The sequence below is a fragment of the Microtus oregoni genome, unplaced genomic scaffold, assembly GCF_018167655.1.
Source record: "Microtus oregoni isolate MIOR12 unplaced genomic scaffold, Mior012 000011F_ref0000422, whole genome shotgun sequence".
Classification (NCBI taxonomy): Eukaryota; Metazoa; Chordata; class Mammalia; order Rodentia; family Cricetidae; genus Microtus; species Microtus oregoni.
The window spans coordinates 19,672,975-19,690,750 of record NW_024543070.1 but is presented as its reverse complement, the minus strand read 5'-3'; the positions used below and the strand labels follow the sequence as shown (position 1 = coordinate 19,690,750).

The 17,776-nt window shown below is 40.8% G+C and overlaps 1 protein-coding gene across 6 annotated transcripts in view; it reads right to left on the bottom strand.

Moving 5' to 3' along the window:
- Positions 1-17,776, bottom strand: part of LOC121453283 (protein FAM13B) — a 79,025-nt gene that overhangs the window by 9,330 nt on the left and 51,919 nt on the right. For all 6 annotated transcript variants that reach the window (XM_041659921.1, XM_041659920.1, XM_041659922.1 and 3 more), the window contains 5 exons: positions 17,490-17,634; positions 12,614-12,824; positions 7,674-7,803; positions 7,068-7,149; positions 4,531-4,760 (listed from right to left, as the gene is read on the bottom strand). In XM_041659921.1, coding sequence (XP_041515855.1) covers positions 4,531-4,760; positions 7,068-7,149; positions 7,674-7,803; positions 12,614-12,824; positions 17,490-17,634 — 798 coding nt within the window. The remainder of the gene's footprint in view (positions 1-4,530; positions 4,761-7,067; positions 7,150-7,673; positions 7,804-12,613; positions 12,825-17,489; positions 17,635-17,776) is intronic.

Genomic DNA, 17,776 nt, shown 5'->3' with positions numbered 1-17,776 from the left:
TACATTTTTGTGGCTTAATTTATATGTTGTATAAATTAATAATGCCAGTTTGGGTACCTTAGCCACCTTGTGTTTAATACCCCAATCTATAAATCAGTGATACTCCATTCTTCCTCCAAGGTCCAAATTCATTCATGTAAAAGCACTTGTAACGGTGCCTATCTAGCACATAGGAAACTTTCATACTGCTTGACACTTTATAATGTTTCAAAGGTTTTTGTCAAAACAACCATAAATATGGACAGAGAGCTGGCTCAGCATGTTTAAAAGCACTTGACCCACAAGCCTGAGGACCTCAGGTCAATCCAAAGTCAACTGCAGAGCACATGGCAGAAGGAGACAACTCATGACGCTGTCCTTAAGACTTCCCTGTGAGCCGGGTGATGGTGGCGCACGCCTTTAATCCCAGCACTCGGGAGGCAGAGGCAGGCGGATCTCTGTGAGTTCGAGACCAGCCTGGTCTACAGAGCTAGTTCCAGGACAGGCTCCAAAGCCACAGAGAAACCCTGTCTCGAAAAACCAAAAAAAAAAAAAAAAAAAAAAGACTTCCCTGTGAATGCTGTGGCATGCACACCTGCGCCTGCTCACACACTCACTCGCTCACACACACACTTTAAAAAAAAGACTAGTGACTACAGGCAAGGCATCGTGGTCAGAGGCCTATAATCCCAGCATTCTAGAGGCAGAAGCAGGAGAATCAGGAATTTAAGGTCAATGTGGCCTACACAATGAGAGAGAGCCTTTCCCAAAAAACAAGGACTGCTGATGGAACTCAGTGGCACATGTGCCCAGCTTGTGCAAGGGTCCCTGGATTCAATAGGCACAAAAAACAGATGGATGGATGGATGGATGGATGGATGGATGGATGGATGAGACACCAAAGAAAAAGACTAGTGAAGGCAGACACCTCGGGTCTCTACTAAGGAAACCCCTTAGGAATATAGTGTAAAGATCCTATTTGTTGCGGGAGGCCCTTCCGCTCCTCCAGCCTATAGCCGCTGAGATACCAGCCCACTGGGGCGTGGTCTCTCTCCCTTTAAAAAAGCGGCCACTTCCCTCTCCTCTCTCTCTTTACTTCCTGCTTCACCGACTAGACTCCCTTTTCTGGTTGCACAGAGGGCTGTTGTCTGGGACGGTGATCTGTAAGTTTTTTCCCCTTTAAATAAATACCACCCTATTAATCATAATTCCAAACTGGTGTGGCATTGTTTGTGACTTACGCCTTCACCTGGCGCCCAACGTTAGGACCTCTCCTTCCCCCGCTGGGCTGCCGGCCGCGAGTTCGGCTTGGCGTGAGCCCTCCCTTCCTCAGCCACAGCCTGTGCCTTGCAGCGGCCTTGTGGCCTGTGCCTTGTGCGTGGAGCCAGCAGCTTAATATAAATCATCACGCACTGGCTTTTCTTGCTGCAGTTCTTTATATTTTTCTTTTAGACACATCAGATTGACTTCCAGTCCCCACGCACCCTATCGTCTGCCTCCCCACGTGGATTTAAACTCCACAGGCCCGCGTAGTCTCTGCCCACGTGGTTTGCTCTTTTCTGAGTCGTTTTTAAATCTCCCTTGCAAGCGCAGCTCTTAAGTGGCGCGAACCAGAGCACACGGTTGCCGGTTGCCGAAAGCTGCAACCACTCAGGGTGACTCTGTCACATGGAGGCATACACGGCTTCTGGGTTGCTCTTCTCTACCCCTGGATTCTGGGTTTATGGTTCAGTGTACGGAATTGATTTAATTACATTTACTTTGTTGAGCAACTTGCATTTCCCAGTTTTTAACAAATACTAGGTGGACTCTGAAACGACCCTGTTTTCGTCATGACTTGGCAACAGCGCCACCTGCTGGATAATAGGTAATATGGCAGTTTTCGTTTCCAACATGAATTTTACTGTTCTGGTTACCAATACAATGGGTTATATCATGCAAGGTTTATATGACTATGGGGGTAACTTAATTTACTGGTTACTAGGTTTCGGTATTCTTTTGCATATTCTATCATTTAGGAAGATCATGGCACTCCTAAGAACCATACAATCTTTACTAGAAACTCATGCAGGTTAGGAGATTCAGGATTCAAAAGAGACAATAATAAAAAGACTTGAAATAACACCGGATCTAATAGTTCATTTAAACAAAACCTTAGATGGTGATAAAGATTTGAATAGTCCAAGAAAACTGACAGCTGAAGCAGAAAAGGAACTGACAATGATTGAGGAAAAATTACAGGAGGCACATGTGGATAGGGTGAATCCAAATCTTAGCTGCATCCTAGTCATATTGCCTTCCAGAATTTCTCCTACAGGGATTCTAATGCAGAGGGAAGATATTATTTTAGAGTGGATATTTATACCTAATAAACCAAGTAAAAAATTAAAAACTTATGTGGAAAAAGTCTCTGAATTAATTATAAAAGGTAAGCTGAGACTTCGTCAACTAGCAGGTATAGACCCAGCAGAAGTTATGGGAAGACAATGAACCGTGGCAAAGAGCTTGTGCTAATTTTTTGGGAGAAATTAATAGCAACTATCCCAAAAGTTGTAGACTTAACCTTCGAAAATGGGGGAGAGTCTTCTGTTTTGTGTTAATTTCATTGGTTAAATAAAGAGACTGCCCTGGCCCTTTAATAGGACATAAAATTAGGTAGGCGGAGTAAACAGAACAGAATGCTGGGAGAAAGAAGCTGAATCAGAGAGTCGCCATGATTCTCCCACTCCAGACAGACACAGGGTAAGATCTTCCCTGGTAAGCCACCTCGTGGGCTACACAGATTATTAGAAATGGGTTAGATCAATATGTAAGAGCTAGCCAATAAGAGGCTGGAACTAATGGGCCAATCAGTGTTTAAATGAATACAGTTTCCGTGTAATTATTTCGGGTAAAGCTAGCCGTGTGGGCGGCCGGGTGTCGGGGGTGTGCAGCCCCGCCGCCCTCCTTATTACAACACCTATTGAAAGCTCAAAAATGTCCAATTGAAACCTTTGACCTCTATCCTATGACCTCATGTTTCCCTCTATATTGGCTGACATGTTCTTTGCAGTGTAATCCCACCGTCTTTTAATATTCTGAAGGGCACAGCAGGCAGAACTCCCCACGTGTTTGTATACAAATTTTCCTTTTATTCCACAGACTCATCCATTATCTCAATGAACCAATGTTCCACAAGATACCCTTCAACTAGACCAAATAAATTCTACAGCAAACAGTTCTCAGCCTCTTACCAGAGGAAGTTACAAATCACAATCACTAGACAGTCACCCCACAACAAATCACACTGTGGACTCTCCTCATGCAGTAGGCACAGCTGAGTATAGACCCTATAAAAACTGTCACTCCATTTCTAAGTTTGAACTTTTAAATCTAGGATAGTAAATCTGAACCAAGTTAATGTGACCAAACCACTTGCAGCAGGAGGAGACTGCTGTTCTAACAAAAAAAAAAAAAAAAGAAAAGAAAGAAAGAAAGAAAAAGCTGAAGGAGGGGGTAAAAATGACTAATTTAGCCCTGGAACAGGGAAACAAAGACTCATATATTTCCATCATCGGAGAGGTGTATTCTGTTGTCGGTGTGTCTGGGTCCCCTGAGACTATCTCCCCAGCAATCTCACCTCACATATGACTTGGACTGTCTCACAGAGGACTCTGTGGTAATGGGGCCTGCTCACCGGTGCAATGAAATCTTGTCTTAGGGACTGGGGCAGACAGAGTCCTAACCGGATGGCTGCCTTTGGCTTCCATGCACATGGAGAAGCATGGATCCACACATACCTATACCATACATAACAGTAATCATTCCTAAAAAATGTTAATTCATGTAATCCTGCTAACAATGAGATCATCTAGGTTTTTGTTGCCAGTTGTTTGTTTTGTTTTTTGTTTTTTAAACAGAGTGTCACGTGGTCCTGGCTGGGCTCAAGCTCACTATGTAGCTTGAACTCCTGATCCCCCTGCCTCCAATTCTCTAGTACTTGGATTACAGATATGTACCACCATGCCAGGCTTTTGAGTGGTATCTTTTCTTTTTATCTTTTTTGTTTTTGGTTTCTCTGTATAGACCTGTAGCTGTCCTGGAACTCACTCTGCAGACCAGGCTGGTCTTAAATTTAGAGATTCATCTGCCTCTGCCTTCCAAGGGCTAGAATTAAAGATGTGTCCCACCACCACCTGGCAAGATATCTTTTTAAATGGCTAATATCACATTTATATTTTTCATAGGAATGTTGAAGAAAAAAAAAACAACAAGTGGCAGAACCCACATAGTGTATGCCAGCGACCAACAGGCTAATAGCAAAAACTCAGTATATACAGCTACCACTCAGACTCAGCCATTTTATACTCTACACATCAGTATCTTGCCAACAATCTGCAACATGCATTAATACATAGTACTCCAGGTTTTAAAAGCATATTTTGAAGTGGCAGGTCTGAAGAACAGAAAAGTCAGGCTGCACATTCTCTACCCGGCTATGCTAGTTATTTTGTTTCAGGAACTCTTAAAGGTTACCCCCGCCCCGGCAGAGACCACACAGTTCAGCATTACCTTGATATCCTCAGGAAGGTGACGCTCAGCACGGTTTTCCTTCAATCGTTTTGTGATAAGTTCAAGAGTGGCTTCCTTAGACGGCTTCTTCTCTTTCTGAATGACTCTGGGCTCACCTTCATTCTCCTCATCTTCATGGTCTAGAGAAGAGCCAAAACTTTTTGGAAGAGTGTTACTCCGAGGACGTGTCTGAGGTACAAATTCTCCATCAGAGTTTTTGTGTTTTGCATCTAAATTTCAGAAATAAGATGATTAATAATCAGTAACATACATTTCAAAGCCACACATTTAGCATGCAGTATACACATGGCAAGAGAACTATCCTACTTGTCCCTTTAAATAATATTTACAAGCAGCCTACTGCAAAGTATAATACCTTTATAAGCACCAAAGAGAACTAAACAAAACACATTTTTATGGTGTACATACTATTTTTCAAGGAAGGAAAGACAATTCTATTAATAGTTTTAGTTATTTCAACTGCTAAGTGTTACGAAGAAGATAAAAGAGAGGACTGGAGAGATGGTTCAGTTGGGAACGTGTTTGCTGTGCAAGCCTGAAGACTTCAGTTCAGATCCCCAGGAGCAGAGGTGGGAGGCTCTCTGATGCTTGTGCCTAGCCAGGCTAACCATTCAGTGAACTCCAGCTTCAATGAGAGACCCTGTCTTAAATCTGAGCGTGGGCTGGGTTTAATTCCAGCACTAGGGAGGCAAAGGCAGGTGGATCTTTGTTCAAGGCCACCCTGGTCTACACAGTGAGTTCCAGGTCAGTCAGGGCTACACAGAGACACCCTGTCTCAAAGGAAAAAAAAAAGATGATTTTTTTTTTAAATTATTGAGAAAGGTGTTTGACATTGAACTCCAGACTGCACACAAGGAAAATAAAAGTGGGAGTCACAGTGCTAGAGAGACCGTCCTTTGTGGAGGAAGAACAACACGGGATTAACAAAGAAAAGAATGTCTCTAACTGGGCAGTGGTGGCACATGCCTTTAATCCCAGCATTCGGGAGGCTAGCCCGGTCTACAGAGCTCTGGACAGTAAGGGCTACACAGAGAAAATTTGTCTGGAAAAACAAAACAAACAAAAACAAAGAAGGCCTCTCTGAATGGTATCATTCTGGTTGAACATTCCACATTCAACTATACCCAGCACAGAAGACTTAGGGAAAAAGCATTTGTGCCTAATTGAGGCAATAGCCTGGTCAAAAGCCCTAAATTCTTCTAAGATTGAGAACAGAAAATGAGACATTAACAAGATAAAAATCTACAAAGGGCAGTGTGTGCAAGTTCTTAAGAGCTATGGTATAGAGTTTGGACTTAGAAAGGGAAACCCGGTGGGAGAATATAACAAAAAAGTAATGATATTTTTTAAAAGATACTTCTGGTGGTGTGAAAAGGAGGAACTACAGGACAGTAAGAGTGGAAGAGAATTGGAACATTAGGCTGTTTAGTCAATTTAATGTAATAATTAATGGCTAGAAAGTGGTTTAAATAATAAGGAAATGTTTACTAGAACTATAGAGGAAGATAATCCTTTTTAAAAAGGGTTCAAAAAATGATCTTAACCACAAGACTAAAGTCTACAACGGTAGGAACAGTGTCTTAAATCTTAGATATTAAAAATTTCACTAAGTTCAAATGAATCAAACCAATGATCCACATTGTAAGCCCCTTTTCACACAAGTAACGTTTAAAGTAGTGGCAATTATTAAAGCATACTCAGTAAACACAGAATAAATAAAATTTAACTATATTAACACTATACTAAAATATCTGGCATAACTTATGACTTAGGAAAAATTTACAACTTAGCAGTTAATTTTTATAGTTTCAAAAATTGACTAAGCCTAGGAACTAGAGACAGACCGCAGGACCATACACAGTAGGCAAGGAGACCAGCACTGAGCAATGCTCCCAGCTCCTAGTTACCTTAGCTTAGATAAAACTTTACTTCCCACACACACACACAGTACACAAGGACTCCAGCACTGAGCAATGCTCCCAGCTCCTAGTTACATTAGCTTAGATAAAACTTTACTTCCCACCCACACACAAAGATCTTAATGAAGTACCTACCAAAACCCAAAGCAACTTGACATTTACAACATATTTCAGATAAACTGTATAGGATCAATGCACCTATGAATGGAATGTAGGGATCTTTCAAAAGAGTAATAATACTCGCACAAGACAAGAGATTAGGAAGAACACAGCACAAAGATTCCCATTTCTTACTACTGACCTTAAAAATAAAAGGAAATCTATTTTTTTCCCCAAAAAGCTCCAAAATAGATTATTTTTTATTTTGTTTTGTTTTTCAAGATAGGGTTTCTCTGTGTAGCTCAGGCTGTCATGGAGCTTGCTCTATAGACCAGGCTGGCCTTGAACTCAAAGATCTGCCTGCCTCTGCCTCCTAAGTGCTGGTATTAAAGGCGCACACCAGTTCCAAGATTTAAAATTATCAAAAATTATAACGACTTCTTGTATAGAATTATGCTTTTAAAAGATGCAGATTTTCCACAAGACGCACACTTATACCTTTAATCTGCTTCCGTAGCTTTGTAAGCTCTGTCATCCATTTCAGTACCTTCGGATTGGCTGCGATGTCACTGTAGGAGGGCTACAAAGTTATGGAGAAGGATCACTGACATTTGTAATACACAACAGTTACATTAATTCACTCCCCATAGTATTTTATGGTTTCTATATCATAAATTTCATTCAATTCTCACTTTAATCTGTTATTGAGCTTTTCATGGTCAGACAACTGGAAGAAGCCTGGTTTGAAGGTAGTATTTCATTTCTAGGCATTAGACTTCTGACATACAGGTTCTAACCATTAGAAGTACACAATTTCTTCATTTCCTCCCTCCCCTTTTGTTACTTGTGGTTTATCTCAGAGCAGAACTTTGATCTGTTAATGTAAAGAATTGAGTTTAAAAATTCTAAAACGTTGAAAACAAGAACACTGTCCCAGCAATCCAGACCTGAGGACCGGATGGCTCACAGGGGTCTAGGACCACTATTACTTCTCTAGGATCTCGGGTGTGTTCTGAGCACAGAGCTGGAGCACCTGCTCCAAGACCCTCCTCTCTTGGCTATAGTATAAATTTAAACTTGTTACAGGCCACATGACAAACTTACCTTGCTATTTCTTTCCCTTTCAAATTGCTCCTCAAATTGTCTGATTTTTTTCTGAAGTTTCTTGACCAACTGATATGGTGTTCTGTCTTCTCTCTTTTCATCTTTTGAACTAAAGGATGACCTTCGAATTCTGAATTAAAACAACAGGTCAACATGGTGTGTTAAATTTTCAAGTGTAATTTTGTTATAATTTTTATGTAATTTTCAATAATTAATAGCATTACTTATTGTCCTGATGTGTTGCTATTACTAGTAAGGACATCTTAAAAGTGAAGGAAGGACCAGCGCCAAGACTCAGCAGTTTTCCCTCCGATCTTCATATAAACACTGTGGCATGAGCATGTAATACAATAATAATGAAAATAGTAATTTTAAGTGAAATTAAACTTCTAATACTAAAGGAGGTCAATAAACAAATTAGCTACCACATTTGGTAACAAAACGCATCTCAAGAGATGAATTAGCAGGTAAGAGCACTGGCTACTCTTCCAAGAGATCCCAGGTTCAGTTCCTAGCACCTTCTCAGTAGCTTATCATCGTCTGTAATTCCAATCTTGGGGGACCTGACACTTCTGGCCTCTGTAGGCACTGCACTCACACACACAAACCCACACGCAGAAAAACATATATACACATAATTAAAATTGGGGTGGGGAATGTATTTAAATGACCAAGATTTCTTATTGATTCCCTGATGGTCAGTTTAGGCAACTTGACCCAGCCTGTCAGAAGGCTGCCTAAACTGACCATCAGGGAATTATAATAGTAATGACATCAACAATAATAATAAACAATACTGGGAACCCTGTCAAAAAATTTGTATTGTTTATTATTATTGCTGATGTTGTCATTACTATTATTTTATATGTATGGTCTTTGCCTGTATTTTGTTATGCCTATATATCACTGTGTGTTCAGTGTTCTTGGAAGCCAGAAGAGAGCATCAAATCTCCAGGAACTGGAGTTACAGATGGTTGTGAACCACCATGTGGGTGTAGAGAACTGAGCCTGGGTCCTCTGCAAGAGCAGCCAGTACTCAACCACTGAACCATGTCCCAACCCCAAAGAGTTGTAGTTAAGAATGCTGGTTGGAAGGAAGGAAGTGGTGTTGCATACACTTTCCTCACAGAGATTAAAACCTGTGTTAACATTCAATGCTGAGAATAAAAACTCTCCAAAAAAGGACTCATGGGGATAGGAAGCCACACAATCCATGCAGCTCCTAGTAAAGCCTCCAAATCCTATCTTGCATTTCTGAACTTCAGCAGTGCTAACAGTTCACTCTCTCATTCCAGACAGCTCTCTCTTCTCCCCCCCCCCACTCTCTTTCAAGCACCCAGGAGGCAGAGGCAGGCAGATTTCTGAGTTCAAGGCCAGCCTAGTCTACAAAGCAAGTTCTAGGACAGCCAAGGCTGTTACACAGAGAAACCCTGTCTCAAAAAAATTATTTTTAATTATGTGTTTATGTCTGTCTGTATGTGAGCACACCGGTGCATGTCAGACAAAGGCGACAGATCCTCCTGAAGCTTGAGTAACAGGTAAGTTGCCTGGCATGGGTGCTGGAATCCAGCTTTGGTCCTTTGGCAGAGCAGTACATGCGCTCTAGCCCCTACACAAAGGCTCTTTAAAAGCAAACGAAAAAAAGGGCCCTGTTGTGCTTCAATGCGATCATTTCCTATTTAGCATCACTTATAATGATGTTTGCTTGTTGCATTTTTTTCTTACAGAAAATATTCGAAGCTGTATCCTACTATTAGAGCATTTGGAAGTATATGCTATGTTAGCTGCTTAAATTTTTATTTTAGTTTTGTGTATGGTGGGGAGGGGGTATGTACAAGAATTCAGGTGCCTTCAGCAGTCAGAGGGATGAGATCTTCCTGGACATGGGAGTTATGTGTGGTTGTGAGCCACCTGAGTATTGAAAATGAAACTTGGGTCCTCTGCAAGGGCAGTACGCTTCTAAGTTACTAAGTCATCTTTTCAGCCCAATATGGACAAGTGAGTGCAGTGCCCAGAGGCCACAAGAAGTCATCAGACCCTCTGAAGCTGGAGTTACCCATAGCTGTAAGCTGCATAGTGTGAGTGCTCTTAACACCTGATCCATCTCTCTAATCACCCCCACCTCAATGTTGGCTTTTAAAATGATGAAACAAAATACATGTAAATCAGAATATTAAGTCTTGGGATGTAGTTCAGTCAGTACAGTGCACATATATAGGAGTCTTGTGTTTGGTCCTTAACAATAGAAACCAGGCACAGTATGCATCTCGGTAGTCTGGAGCTACTTGGGCTAAACAAAACCCTGTTTATAAATAAACAAATAATAATCACAAACACAGTGATATGAAGGCATAACAAAAATAGGTTATAACTTCATAATTTATGAATTGTTTTTATTGACCAGAGTACTTGTCTGCAGTCATTCTAACTGTGAAAATATTTTCAAGCACTTATAAAACTTGAATTTTATTCTTAGAAAGTTAACCTAAAAGTATCTTGCCATACTGCTGGGCTATTGGGGCTGCTGCCTCAGCAGTTTTTCAATACGGCAGAAAAGGTTTGCTTGCAGGCATCGCGTGTTTTTAGTGTCTGCCCCAGTTCTTTATATGACTAGACTGTAAAATGCTAATCAACCCAATTATAAAATGGGGCACTGAACTGAACAGAGAATTCTCAACAGAAGAAGTTCAAATGGCCAAAAGACACTTAAGGTCATGCTCAACTTCCTTAGCGATCAGGGAAATGCAAATCAAGACAACTTTAATTTACCATCTTACACCTGTCAGAATGGCTAAAATAAAAAACACCAATGATAGCCTTTGCTGGAGAGGTTGTGGAGAAAGGGGTACACTCATCCATTGCTGGTGGGAATGCAAACTTGTGCAACCACTTTGGAAAGCAGTGTGGCGGTTTCTCAGGAAATTCGGGATCAACCTACCCCTGGACCCAGCAATACCACTCTTGGGAATATACCCAAGAGATGCCCTATCATACAACAAAAGTATATGCTCAACTATGTTCATAGCAGCATTGTTTGTAATAGCCAGAACCTGGAAACAACCTAGATGCCCTTCAATGGAAGAATGGATGAAGAAAGTATGGAATATATACATATTAGAGTACTACTCAGCAGTAAAAAACAATGACTTCTTGAATTTTGCATGCAAATGTACGGAAATAGAAAACACTATCCTGAGTGAGGTAAGGCAGACCCAAAAAGAGGAACATGGGATGTACTCACTCATAATTGGTTTCTAGCCATAAATAAAGGACATTGAGCCTATAATTTGTGATCCTAGAGAAGCTAAATAAGAAGGTGAACCCAAAGAAAAACATATAGGCATCCTCCTGGATGTTAACCTTCATCAGGCGATGAAAGGAGACAGAGACAGAGACCCACATTGGAGCACCAGACTGAAATCCCAAGGTCCAAATCAGGAGCAGAAAGAGAGAGAGCACGAGCAAGGAACTCAGGACCGCCATGAGGGGTGCACCCTCACACTGAGACAATAGGGATGTTCTATCGGGAACTCACTAAGGCCAGCTGGCCTGGGTCTGAAAAAGCCTGGGATAAAACCGGACTCGCTGAACATAGCAGACAATAAGGACTACTGAGAACTCAAGAACAATGGCACTGGGTTTTGATCCTACTGCACCTACTGGCTTTGTGGGAGCCTAGGCAGTTTGGACGCTCACCTAACTAGACCTGGAAGGAGGTGGGTGGTCCTTGGACTTCCCACAGGGCAGAGAACCCTGATTGCTCTTTGGGCTGATGAGGGAGAGGGACTTTATTGGAGGAGGGGAAGGGAAATGGGAGGCGGTGGCGGGGAGGAGGCAGAAATCTTTAATAAATAAATAAATTTAAAAAAAAAGTTGCCTAGAACGGCAAGATGATCAAAAGATAAAGGAGCTTGCTGTGCAGGACTAATGACCTGTGTTCGATACCTGGAACCCACGTAAGGAGGAGGAGAGCAGACTGCCTACAAAGCTGTCCCCTTACTTCACATGCACGCTATGGCACGAGAGAGCCCCATCCCCAGCACATCACACACAGCCATGGGAACAATAATATATTTTAAACTTATCTGAATAAAAGTAATCAAAGTTTCAATTTTCAATAGCAAACTTAATTTGTCAAACATGAACGACAAGCAGCAACTCAAGGACACCTGCTAAGAAAGCCTGTTGTTCTTTCCTCTATTATTTCATGAAGTGCTGTGTTTGTGTTCTTAGCAAAATCTGGCTCTTGACCCTGTTCCAACTCCATAAACTGAAAAAGCATTATAGCTTCAATCTGGAAGACAGACATTGCTGTCTTGGAACTGATGAACCAATATTTCCTCTTATGTGAATTTTCCTTATGCTTCTGCCACAGCTTGAACATTTCTCAGATTATGCTGTTGTTTTGTTTTTGAACGAACTCTCTCTCTCCTCTCTCTCTCTCTCTCTCACACACACACACACACACACACACACACACACACACACACAGAAAGAGTACAGAGGAGGTCAGAGACTAACTAGGCAGCAGGTACCCTGGCCCACTCAGTGGCATTTCAGCTCCCTCTGGGAATAAGGTGCATTCTATGATGCTACAAGAGGATGCCAACACCACTATCTCCCTCCTACTTCCAGGACAGTTGAGGAACCCAATTAAAATTAAGTTTCAATTAGAATAATGGGAACTAGTCAGCTTCTCCCCTTCAGAGTCTTGCATTCCAATTATGAATAAATAAATGAATGAGGACTGAACCATGAAGAAGTGCCTACAGTCTAACAGTAAACCCCAAGTACCACATAAACCTCAATAAATTCAAAATGCAACAACTAGGGAATTACAAAACATGCTCCGGGAATAGGGACAGCAGCTTTAAACTACAGGCCTAGCAGTACCTGTGTACAGAATAAGAACTGCCTCGCAAATACATGACATCACGTACCTAGTGAAGGAAAGGGCCTTGGACGAGAAATCCAGTGTTTCTGGATCATGGAGGAAACGCTGGCTTTGTCCAAAATCTAAACTACGATGTGATAACACTGGAGGACAGTCCTCTCCCAGGGGATGGTGAGTCATCCTTGCAGCCTGTGGAGACAGCTGAGCTTCTCCAGACTCTGAGTCCTCCTGCCAAGACTTAAATGCAGGAAACGGCTCTGTGAAACAAAATACAAGGGCAGAATTAGGAGTGTCTTGAGTCTACAACATTATCTAGTGGGTTCATTTTATATATGTTTTGTTTATTAATATACACACATATATATCTATATACTGGAAAACATCAATGCAAGTGACACTACAGCATATTCATAATGCTTGCTGGGGTTTAGAAATATCCAAGCTTCATTCTTGATAGCCTCTCATTAAGAGATTCACCTTAAATGCCTGAACCCAGTAACAAACCAAGAAAACACACTATTAAGTTTCTTAAATTTAATTCTAAAGATGTTATTCAATATAATCCTAACTCAATAGTCTAAAGCTGTTACACAGAAAAACACTTTTTCAATACAAGTCTTAGAAACAGTGAACACTCAACATTCACTGGGTGTCTGAACTCTCTCATTATCAGATGGTATGTCTGGCTATGTTAAAATATGAAAGTTTTCCCCACACTACACAGAACTAAGAAATGGAAGTTAACACTGTAAAAATTCTAATATTTGGAGTGAGGAACCAACTTACCCTATTCACAATATGTAAAATAATATGAAAAAATGTTAGCAGTAGACATCAAAACAGTGATAATTACTTTCTGTTATGAGGTTCCTATAAACAGGATACACACACACACTTTAATCCCACAACAGTATTTAAGTGAGAATCAAACAGCAGTGGTCCTCCTTAAGCACATTTATTTCATCATCGCCATCCTGTATACTCTCCACTCAAGCCATGGTAATACAGCTTATGCCTCTGCTCACATACACCATCTACAAATAGATGCCCAATACAACACTAACTTTAAACATCCTGGAGTGTGGGAGAGGAAGGGCTTCTTAGCTATATATTAGACTTAGAACTAAAATTTTAAATCTTGATGATACTGCTATTGTAAAATGCAAAACCTAATGGAACAATGAATTAGCATATCAAAATTTTAAGTTGTCCTTTTGACAATAATTAAGACAACCACTTCAGCAATGTCGTTTAATGCTATGTAGCAGCCATTTAAAGCATTATCTTTTAACAGTTTTTAGAAAATGACTTAGCTTGCTTTTGAAACCTAGATCAGTTTGGTGACTAACCCTCAACAAACTCGCAATACAGTGATTTCAACCCTTGTACCTGTGTTCCAGCAAATGCACTAATAATGAACATTGAGAAATTACCACTAACAAAACTAACAAAAACATTTTTTTTCTGAGCTTTTAACACAAGTTTTCCTAAGATTTGGGGACAGCAGGAGAAGGGCTAATGAAAAGACAGACAAAGTGACCCACAAAAAGGAAAAAAAACTAAACTATGGTGAACCATACTTACCCTCCCCATCTCTAAACTAAACTATGGTGAACCATACTTACCCTCCCCATCTCTAAACCAAACTATGGTGAACCATACTTACCCTCCCCATCTCTAAACTAAACTATGGTGAACCATACTTACCCTCCCCATCTCTCTGCAGATGCATTGTTTTGAAATCAATGAGGGGGAAAGTGATAAGGCATGATGCTAATAAAATGGAAAAAATGGCAAAAAACACTACAGTGAACACACAGCACAGGCAGAACAAACCATACACATAACACAAAGCCAAGGATACCAAAAACATTTCCCTAAGACCAGTTAGGCATTCTGCTCAAAAACATTGTGCAAAGAAATTACTAACCAAACTTTAGCAAATATACATTTATATTTCATCAAGTAAGGCAAACCCAAAAATGGCTGTTATTAAATCTCAGAATCAGGATGAAGAACCGAGCCATCTTAGTCAGGTACACTTTGAAACCTTTCACTAAGACTGACAGAAAGAAAACAACTCTCTTAAAAGGCTTAGGATGCCGGGCAGTGGCACTTGGGAGGCTGGAGGCAGGTGAATCTGTGGGAGTGTGAGGCCAGCCTGGTCTACAGAGCAAGTGCCAGAAAAGGCACCAAAGGTACAGGGAAATCCTGTCTTGAAGCCCACCCCAACACCCCCAAAAAATAAGTAAATAAAAGGCTGTGGGTATCATTAAGTGATGGAGTGCTTCTTCGTTCTGTCCCCAGGACCAAAAGGGGCAAGTAACAAAAATCTCCCTTTGTTATGCATTATGCTCCTTAAGAGACTTACTACTGAGGGAGAGACGATGTCCACCATTAAGACATTTTGAGCAGCTACCACAAATTCACATTGGTTGTGATAGACATGTGCAACCTGCTTGCTGACTATGCTCTGTTAACTATCCTGTGAGAAAAACAAAACCCCACTTACTAGGGAATAGAGAGAAGGGCCAGTTTGTGGAGTCATCCCCATTTTTCTACCAGACTCACAGCAAACAAACAAAATTGTTTATAGATTTCAAAGTACACAAAGCTAAAAAAAATTTAAGTTTTTTTTTTAATATTCCAACACCTAATTGCAGAAAATCAATATTCACAGTTGTGGCAAAGTTAGAACAACATGACTAATAACAACCATTCTCTCCCAAGGTAGGAAGTCATTCATCTATCCACTGGCACTGAGTTTCTGGAAATGAGAAAGGGAACTGCATGGATTTATCATGACGATGAGTCGGATGGATAATGAAGCAGCCCATGCAAACAACAGCAGGGCTTTTTCCTTTCTTCTAACAAGTTATATCTGAATTCTGACAGAGGGAAATACCCAGTATCAGGTTCTCTTTGAGAACCTCCAGAGAGCTAGAGCTAGAGAACCAGTCTCTCCAATGGAAAATGCTCATTCTTCCATGTTTAAGGTAGGCCAGCGCCTCCAGGCGGAGATCATGAGTGGTTATTTATTTGCATCTCCTACTAGAAGAGACAAAAGGGTTTCACCAATACCCTACCCTCATGTTCAGAGACTCCTTTCCTACCATGGTTCCTAAAGGTGCTCTTTTAGCCACCAATCCTTTGAAGTAATGGACATGTGATCTTCACCACCACCAGTATGCTAACTTTTCCTAACTCAGGGAGCTTCTTTAAAGGTTCTGAATAAGTCAAACGGAAACCAACTAACTTCCTGATATAGTTTAAGTTAAGGTTCACAATCAGAGACCTAGAACTGGTGGGTAGGGGAGGAGAACACTAAAAATTGGCACAAAGTTTTTTAAAATGACTGGACTTGGGATTAAAAACTAAGAACAGCCGGGCGGTGGTGGCGCACGCCTTTAATCCCAGCACTCGGGAGGCAGAGGCAGGCGGATCTCTGTGAGTTCGAGGCCAGCCTGGTCTACAAGAGCTAGTTCCAGGACAGGAACCAAAAGCTACGGAGAAACCCTGTCTTGAAAAAAATCAAAAAAAAAAAAAACCTAAGAACAAAAACCTACATTGAAACTATGGTCAGGCGGCAAGAGGAACCCAGGACATTGGCACCGCAGTTCCTTTGGTTATTGCTACTGTATGTCATCGAGTAACTTGCCAAAAGACAGTCTCAGGAGTCTATCCACATGATCAAAGACTGTGCTTAGGAATCCTGAGTTGTCTCACTTTCTCTTTACTAGGATGATTTATGACTCATAAAGATTCATGGATCTAAACTGGTTGCTTATTTTCCCCCTTCTCCAGTATTTTAAAGTGGATGAAATACAGCAAGGGTAAAGGCACGCCAACAGATCTGCCTGACACCTGCCACACTCCTGTGCATTATCCATGCCTGTCATTAGCCAGCTTCTTTTTACCAACTTCAAAGTAAACTGTAGAGTCTGCTATTTTTCCCAAGAAAAAACTTTAGTGTGTAAATAATTCACTTAAATTAAGCCCAATATTTGCTTACAACTTATGATTTTTCTTAATGTAAAAACCTTTAGCAAAAATTCAGTGGACATTTTCTAAATTTAAAATATGATTATGTCCGCCGGGCAGTTGTGGCGCAAGCCTTTAATCCCAGCACTTGGGAGACAGAGGCAGGTGGATCTCTGTGAGTTCAAGGCCAGCCTGTTCTACGAGAGCTAGTTCCAGGACAGGCTCCAAAGAAAAGCTACAGAGAAACCCTGTCTCAAAAAACAAAAACAAAAAGCAAACAAACATATGCCCAAAAACAATATGCCCATGTTGCTTGTTAAATTTAAACTTCATTCCTTTGTGCAAACTATTTATGGTCTCCCCCAAATACTTTTGTAATCTACAATCTTTGCTTAGAAGTACCCTTGAAGAATTAAAAAAACAAAAACATATTACTGATGATTATAAGGTAGCAAAACACCCTGTTTAAACTGGTAGAATCATCAAAACTCTAATACACTGAACCTTCACAGACCAAGAAATGGTATCTGATTTAATAATTAACCAAATCTATTCTAGGTTGATTTTTATTTTTAGTCAATTTTGATTTTTCTTTAAAGGAGGTACCTCAGGAAGTGGCTCAGAGATGGTCTCATGATACAGCCCAGGCTGATCCCCCAGATGCTGGGATTATAGGCATGCACCATTCCAGCGGTAGCACTCATTCTCAAAGCAAATCATATAGTTACATTCTACTCATGAAAGAACTGTCCTTCTATTATGCTTGAGGAAACAAAACAAAACCCCAAGAAGCAAAAACAACAAACTTCATTTGTTTTCAAGAGAAAACAGAGCAGGATGACAAACACTGTCCAGAACTGGGCAGGTATCTCATCACTGCTTCGGGTTACTTCAATTACAAATAAAGGTATGAGGAAATTAAAATGTTTAGGTAGAATTACCTTCCCACTTATCACCATCAGAAACATTCTTCAGATCTAAATGAGCGACCTGCACACATGCTGCTTCTCCTTGAACACCACCACTCTGACCGGCTGTTACTGACTCCGTGTTGGCATTCAAATCATGGATCTTGCAACTAGAATCCTGCATTTTAAAATAAAGAATGCATTTCATAGCCATGACGCTTTTCATAACTGGCTCAGACACAATCAGCACAAAAATATCCCTATGTATTTTTCATTTCTTTATTGTGCCAACAAAGCTAACTGTTTCTGTGCGCGTGTGT